This window comes from Lepisma saccharinum, chromosome 1, assembly GCF_977018435.1.
Source record: "Lepisma saccharinum chromosome 1, izLepSacc3.1, whole genome shotgun sequence".
Classification (NCBI taxonomy): Eukaryota; Metazoa; Arthropoda; class Insecta; order Zygentoma; family Lepismatidae; genus Lepisma; species Lepisma saccharinum.
Window position 1 is genome coordinate 105,769,288 of NC_139229.1, and position 7,452 is coordinate 105,776,739.

The 7,452-nt window shown below is 40.2% G+C and overlaps 1 protein-coding gene across 1 annotated transcript in view; it reads left to right on the forward strand.

Moving 5' to 3' along the window:
- LOC145985978 (out at first protein-like) overlaps positions 1-6,960 on the forward strand; it is a 65,789-nt gene extending 58,829 nt beyond the window's left edge. The window contains exons 4-5 of the mRNA XM_083120137.1: positions 3,279-3,462; positions 5,842-6,960. Of these exons, the coding sequence (XP_082976263.1) occupies positions 3,279-3,462; positions 5,842-6,113 (456 nt within the window). The 3' untranslated portion in view covers positions 6,114-6,960. The remainder of the gene's footprint in view (positions 1-3,278; positions 3,463-5,841) is intronic.
- The last annotated feature ends 492 nt before the right edge of the window (positions 6,961-7,452 follow it).

Consider the following 7,452-nt stretch of genomic DNA (forward strand, 5'->3'; position numbering starts at 1 on the left):
ATGTTAACAATACTCATAATTATATACTTAGTATATAGTAATAAGTCATGTGTTTTGCTGTCTCCGGTCATAGCCCCCCCCCCCCAAAGTTGATGGTCTAGAACATTTTAAATGTGTATTTAAAGTTACGTTCATGTTGCACAATTCAGAGTAAACTTAACAAGAGAAACAAAATAATACATTAGATCCTCTTAAGCAACATTATTTGAGGGGCTCTGCCCACACATCATTAACATTGTGGGGGGGACTCGAGCCCTCCCAAGCCCCATGGAGTCGGCGCCTATGCCTTGAAGACTAACGAGAAATAAAAAAGTACTGATTTTAAATTTGAATATTATTTATCTATTTTTACATATTTAACTTAATTTGTATTAATAACACTGGTCAACATGAAATTTGTTACAAGGAATGTGAATGGTGTTCTAAGGTAAGTCGATGGTGCTGAATTCGAAAATGAAATCAATTTTTTCCTATCGGGCTCAGTTTTCTTGTTACACACTAACCTGTACCTAATGCAATTCATGAAAATTCTGCCTATTGGGCTGTGGCTTAACCTATATTTACTCTACAGATATTGTTGAATAACAGTCATTATATGACCATACAATGACCAGCATGTTCCTAAGGCCACAGGGACCTTCCTCCAATTGCAACAAACCAAATTGTGAATAAGAGAGAGGCATGGCAACACTGTTGATGAGTCATGCCCGAACACGTAGAATCGCAGTGCTGTTTGTTGTCACGTGAGTCTCAGCATTGTGAGTTCTGACAGAGTGGGAAGTGACTGCCTTTGATTGGGTTGTGATTCGAAGTTTCAGAAATAGTGTGTAGTGTTAGTGCATAAGAAAATGCCTCGTACCTGCGTAAATAACCCCAATTCGTTTTGTTATATATGTGGAGAGTTGACATTTAAGTCACAAAAGCGACGAATTACCCCTCTTATAAAGAAGTTCTATGAACTTTATCTTGGGTGTAAAGTTGGGGACCAGGACAAAACATGGGCCCCCCACATATGCTGTTTGACCTGTGTTACACTTCTGACAAGCTGGTTAAAAGGATCACGTCACATGTCGTTTGCTGTTCCCATGGTTTGGAGGGAACCATCAGATTACACAACAGACTGTTATTTCTGCCTGACCAAAATAGCTGGAATCACCCAAATTTACTATCAGCCATGAGACCCGTATGTCACAATGAGGAATTGCCGGTACCAAAACCGCCTGAGAATGTGACTGTGGGTGAATATGATTGATGTGGCCAACACGGGGAAGAAAGTGCAAGAGGTGAAGAAACTGCCGACCCAACATTTAAAGTGTCCGGTTCATCAATGGAGCCACACTTATTGTCACAAGGGGATCTGAAGGATCTTACGCGGGATTTAAATTTGTCTAAGCAAGAGTCTGAACTTTTAGCTTCGTGACTGAAAGGTTGGAATCTCCTTGGTTGCGATATGAAAGTGTGTGTTTTTCGTGACCGCCATACTACTTTCTCAGAATATTTCTCCCACGAAGGAGACATGTTTTTTTGTAATGACATCTCATCCGTTATGGATTGTCTTGGCCATGAATACAGTTCACACGATTGGCGTCTTTTCATCGATTCCAGCAAAGTTAGTATGAAAGCTGTACTTCTCCATAATGGAAACAAATTTCGAACAGTACCAATTCATCATGCTGTTAACACGAAGGAGACGTATGAGAACTTGAAACAGCTTCTGACAAATATCCAATATGAGAAATACAAATAGAATATGTGTGAAGATCTCAAGGTAATTGCAATTCTGCTTGGCATGCAGCTTGGGTACACAAAGCATTGCTGCTTCTTATGCGAGTGGAACAGCAGAGACAGAAAAAATCACTATTGTGGGGAAAAATTGCCTCTTCCTAGTGAATTAGTGCCTGGACAGAAGAATGTGGCAACACTCCTCTTGTTGACCCCAAAAATGTGAATCTCCCTCCTCTGCACATAAAATTGGGACTAATTAAAAACTTTGTGAAATCCATGGACAGAACTTCACGTGGATTCATGTACTTGCAAAAGAAATTCCCAAGAATCAGCGATGCCAAAATTAAAGAAGGAATATTTGTAGGACCTCAAATAAGGGAATTGATGAATGACGAGAATTTCATTCAACAATTAACAGATGTTGAAAAAATGGCATGGTAGTCTTTTACAAGTGTACGTAAAAACTTTTTAGGCATCATAAAGCAGAGAAGTATCGCGATATTGTACATGGACTAATTAGATCATACCAACGTATGGGATGCAACATGTCTCTAAAATTACATTTCTTGAATGATCACCTGGACTTCTTCCCAACTAACCTTGGTGCTGTTAGTGACGAACATGGTGAACCGTTTCACCAAGACATTGCTCTAATGGAAAAGCGGTATCAAGGCAAATGAGCGGTATCAAGGCAAATGGAGTGCCGCAATGCTGTCCGACTACTGCTGGATCTTACGAAGAGATGTTCCTGAGGCAAAGTTTCGTAGGAAATCGGGAAGGAAACATTTTTAGGTATGTTTATATACTTTTATGTTACTCATTTACTTCATTCCTTTGTATACTGAAACAGATTTATTACCTTTTACGTTTGTAGCACTTTTGTGAAAGCGTGTCCTTTCGACCAATACATATAAAACATAGGCTGAGGTACGAAAATACAAAAAACATTTTTACAGGATATCTGAGCCCGATGGAGAAATTCTGAAATGAGATCTGCATTCAGGGGCTCAGCAACTTCTAGAAACAGCTTGTTTTGTTCTTGTAAGATTCACAAATATTTTTTTGTTAACTTTCAATGATCACGAGTGTGAAACACATACAGTATGCGCCAAAATATACAGTACTGAAATTAAAAGACGAACATTACATTGTTGCCATCTGTGAGTTTATTTATCCTGAAAGAAACACTAACATACACACTATTAGCGAGTTTACAACTTTCTTTTCACTACTGAGAACACGAGCGGCTGGAGCTATGCCCCATCGACAAACGGACATGCGCGTTCGAAGTGCGCGAGTTTCAGTACTGTATATTTTGGCGCATACCGTACTTATATTATAAGAGTTACATCTAATCTACCAAAAAGTAATTGTACAAGTTACTTCTTAAAGTAAACGTAACTCTGAGTCATTTTTCTAAATAAGTAACTGTGGTTGTAAATAAATTACATGTGGAACAAAGCAAGTGTCCGAAGTTTGAATATTGACGAAGTGAATCTGGTTCCTTTCCATTCTGACCCTTGCTTTCTCTATCTCTCTCTCTCTCTTTGCAGAAAAACCCAGGAACCATACGAATAGCGGAGGAGGACAAAGGCCGGGAGAACTTCACAATGGACCTCTTTGTTGAATTCAACAAGTCTTCCGTGATCTCCCGCCACGTCGCCAACACATGCAGCGAGGCGGGGGAGGCCACCTACGCCAGAGAGACTGACCTCAAATTCTGGGCCTCGCAGCGAGGTAAAGCGAAGGTTATGCATGCAGTTAATTATTAGCTTCTGCTTCGGCACGTTGGCTGAAGTGGTTTGTGGTTCCCGGAGTGGATCCGCTCAATAATCAAACCTTGGATTCCCACCGGTGGCGAAACGTCATGATGGGGGGGGGGGGGGACTTGAATCCTATACGAATACTTGTTTCCAGTAAACGTGGATTTTATGTCCCTAACGAGAAGCAAAGAATAAATCCGTTACAAATTACCGCCAGAGAAGACGGCGATTCTAGGTTTTTAGTGCAGGCGAGAACTTGTTAGAAGTTGCTGCGTTTGATCTTAACACACTAGAAAAAAAATCCTTGGAGGTACGTCATTTTATTACGAAAATATAATAAAAACAAAACGATCTTTTATAATTTAATGATTTTTAATATTTGTTATTGTTTTCTATAATAAATTTTTACACTGCACGCCACGTGAGTTGTTCAGTCACGGACACTTCTGGGTTGTAATGATCCCATTCATCAATGGGGTTATTTCAACCGAGAACTGCCTGTAACTGTATGTGACTCACGACATTTATTTGTTTATTTATTTACTTATTTCGAACACACACGCACATGCCCCAATTACAGTGTTCACAAAGCATTGTGTAAACAAAAAGTTAATACATAAACAATATAAAATTATGTGAAAAATATGACATTTCAAACTACAAAGTATTTATGGACGTGAATGATTTCATACATTGCTTGAATTAATACAGTTTAAAGTATATTTGAGTCTAAATATTTCAGAGATAATCAGCTTATATACATGTAAACAGTAGTAATGTAATAGAGACATACATATATTTTTAATTTGTTTGTTGTTGAGTGTCTTGTCATTCCACAAGTAGTTAGTTGTATCTGGAGTGAACCTTGAGTGGTTCTGTTAAAAATAAATAGAAGAACGAAATTTTTATTGTCTTCTATTAATTTGATCCACGTTTTTAGAATTAAATTGTCAATATTAATTGTAACAATAAGGACATCAACATGTAAGATTTCCACGAACCTACTGCAGTGTTTTGCCTAGGACGCTGCCCATCACGTAACATGATTGATTGATTGATTTAGTTTATTTTACTTCGCGTTTTGTGCCTCTTGGCTAATTTGCGAAGATGGGGATGAGTAATGAAATGATGAAATTGATGAATGGACATTCACAAACAACCAAGCCCGACCGGGATTCGAACCCGGGACCCTTGGCGTCGCAGCGCGATGTGCTAACCACTCGGGTTAGGGTGGTCGGGCCATTACGTAACATGTATGTTACAGCATGGTAACGTGAGTTACCTGCGCACCACGCGACTCCCAAGGTAAACGTGTGAGTTATATATGCTTCACAAGGGCCCGGACTCAAAAATAGCGTGAGTTAAATGCAACTCATAAAGCAGTTAATGTATTAATGCTAACATGCATGTGTAGTTAATATCTCTCATCACATTAACAAAATTATCCGGTGTAACCACACATATAATATACGTAGATATGTATATCACCAAACAATCTGAAATCAATCTTAACATGATTCCGTGTGGGCATTGGACCGGCTTGCAACTCTTTACAGTCTGTATAAGACACCACGACCTTGTAAACCCTATTGCAATAGTTTGTTCCTATTGCTTTAGTCGGTACCACTGGAGCAGGTATTTTCAAGAGAAATCTGATTCTATTCGTTGCGTCACTATAATTCCGCCGCTGTACTAACCGGTGTGCAATTACACCGCAGAACGGATGTTTTGACAAAATCCTGCCGGCCCCGTGGCGGAGTGGTTAGCACATCGCGCTACGACGCTACGGGTCCCGGGTTCTGATCCCAGCCTGGGCGTGGATGTTTGTGAGTGTCCATTCATCAATTTCATCATATCATCACTCATCTCCACTTTCGCAAATTAGCCAAAAGTGGCACAAAAAGCGAAGTAAAAAAAAGAAAAGAAAAATAATTGACAAAATCCTGTTTCCCTTCTGGCTGCTTTGTGGAGGGGAATTTAAATGTTGTCGGATCTTGCAAAAGCGGTGGGCCTAATTGGCTGTTTTACTGCGAGTTCCTTCCTGCGAGGTAAACGCGGCAACAGAGGGTCACTGTCATAAAGGCGGTCTCCGCGCCGGTTCCTGGCCCGGCGGAACTGTAATTGTGCCTCAGCTTCAGGTTGGTTGGCTCTACGTAACCAAACAGAAGTTATAAAAGCACAGAACTTCGTTCATTGCCTTCTTTTCACACCAATTTTTAACGTTCTGTGAAATGTTTGGGATTAGATAGGCCATGTGACATTGGTAAGTACCACACACTAATAAAACAAAGAAAATTGTGTTTTACGTTGTATTGATTGGAGCTACATGCTTTTGTTTTTTTCTGCCTTCCAGCCGCCGGGGAGATATCCCTGCTCATCGGCGCCGTGAAGAGGTTCCCGCCGCTACCGATCGCCCGGTGCCCGAACGCCTCCGACCTGTGGAAGCCCTGCCTCTGCCACTTCGAGATCTGCATAGGTTGGTATCCCTGCGGACTGAAGTACTGCAAGGGAAAGGACAACTCTGGGAAAGTGGTGAGCTACCGGTGCGGGATCAAAACGTGCAAGAAGTGTCGCCTGTTCGAGTACTACGTGAAGCAGAAACAGCTGTGTCTGTGGGATGAATGACCCAGGGCCGGGGCCTTCGAGGTGGTCGACAAGAAGAGCTGAAGGCGCCAAGTGTTGTCCGATCATAGTCTTCCAAGAATGAATGGTGCTGCCTCTCAGTCAATGTCGAGTCCTCGAAGGACTCTAAGGCTTCTATTCTCCTATCTGGGTCTTTCAAAGGTTGGGTATAGTTTTTTTCCTTACAAGCATGGTTCAAGAATTGTTACTCGTTACATAAAGGTTGTGTCTGAAAGGCTTGAAGCAGGCTTGAAGTATGGTCGTGTCGGAAGTGACGTCACCTGGTGCAGTTCAAAAGCGCGCAATGCGCATGCGCCCGCAGCATGCAGTAAGCTTCCGTGCACACTTGTTGTTCATTTGTTTGAAATCGAGAAAGTTGACAGTCAGCCAGATGTTGGTTGTAGTTCTTCTATTGTGTGGAAAGTATAAGAACTTTTTTAAAACATGTTGTGTGATTTCTATGGTGAAAAATAAGTTGTTTATCACGCGGGAAAAACAATGTGGTCTTAGTTTTATCTACCGATCGTATTAGGCGCTGCAGTCGAAGTGCAATTCGAAAGATTTTCGCTTCCAGTCCAAGGCTTCAAGACTGAACTAGGAGACCATTCTTGAAGGATGTTCGCTTCAAGTACGGTCTTGTACCTTTTGGACACGGCCAAAAAATTACAATTTCCACCAACAACAGTGACGTAAATACATTTATCAACAGTTTTCATTCGATATTCTCGTTTGGAGCACACCACCTTGTTCCAGCCTTTGAGTGCGGAAAAAATACATTTCATCTGTCGGTTGCAAAATAACATGCTACCACATGAAGCTTGTACCAAATGAAGTAGGCGCTCTTCTCAAATACTGATATACCTATTCATTTCATTTAATTTAGTATGTACAAACCGTCGTTTGATTCATAATTTCGGCTTGTGAACACATATAAGTGATTGCACAACTTACAATATTTAAGAAATGCACGTTTTGTGACATGAGATAGTGTTTGCTTGAATCAGGGGACACAAAACAATTGTTTAGTGCAAAGGTGGCTTTGTATCTGAATGTTAAATATGTGCAAACGGATTGCTTTACTGAAAAAAGCCTGAACATGTTCAGAATAAATTGACAAGTTACAAATAAGGTAGAAAATATTATAACGCATTTAAAAATACTATTTGTTACCAAAATTACCAACAAAATGATTTCTTAAATATATATAATCACAATTTCGTATCAAAGATTGTCGTTATTACTTTGACGATTATCAGAACGATGCCCATCCATTCTTATGTACACGTATCTGAAATAACAGTTGAATTTATAATTATGCTTACGAATAATGTATCGTAATTGT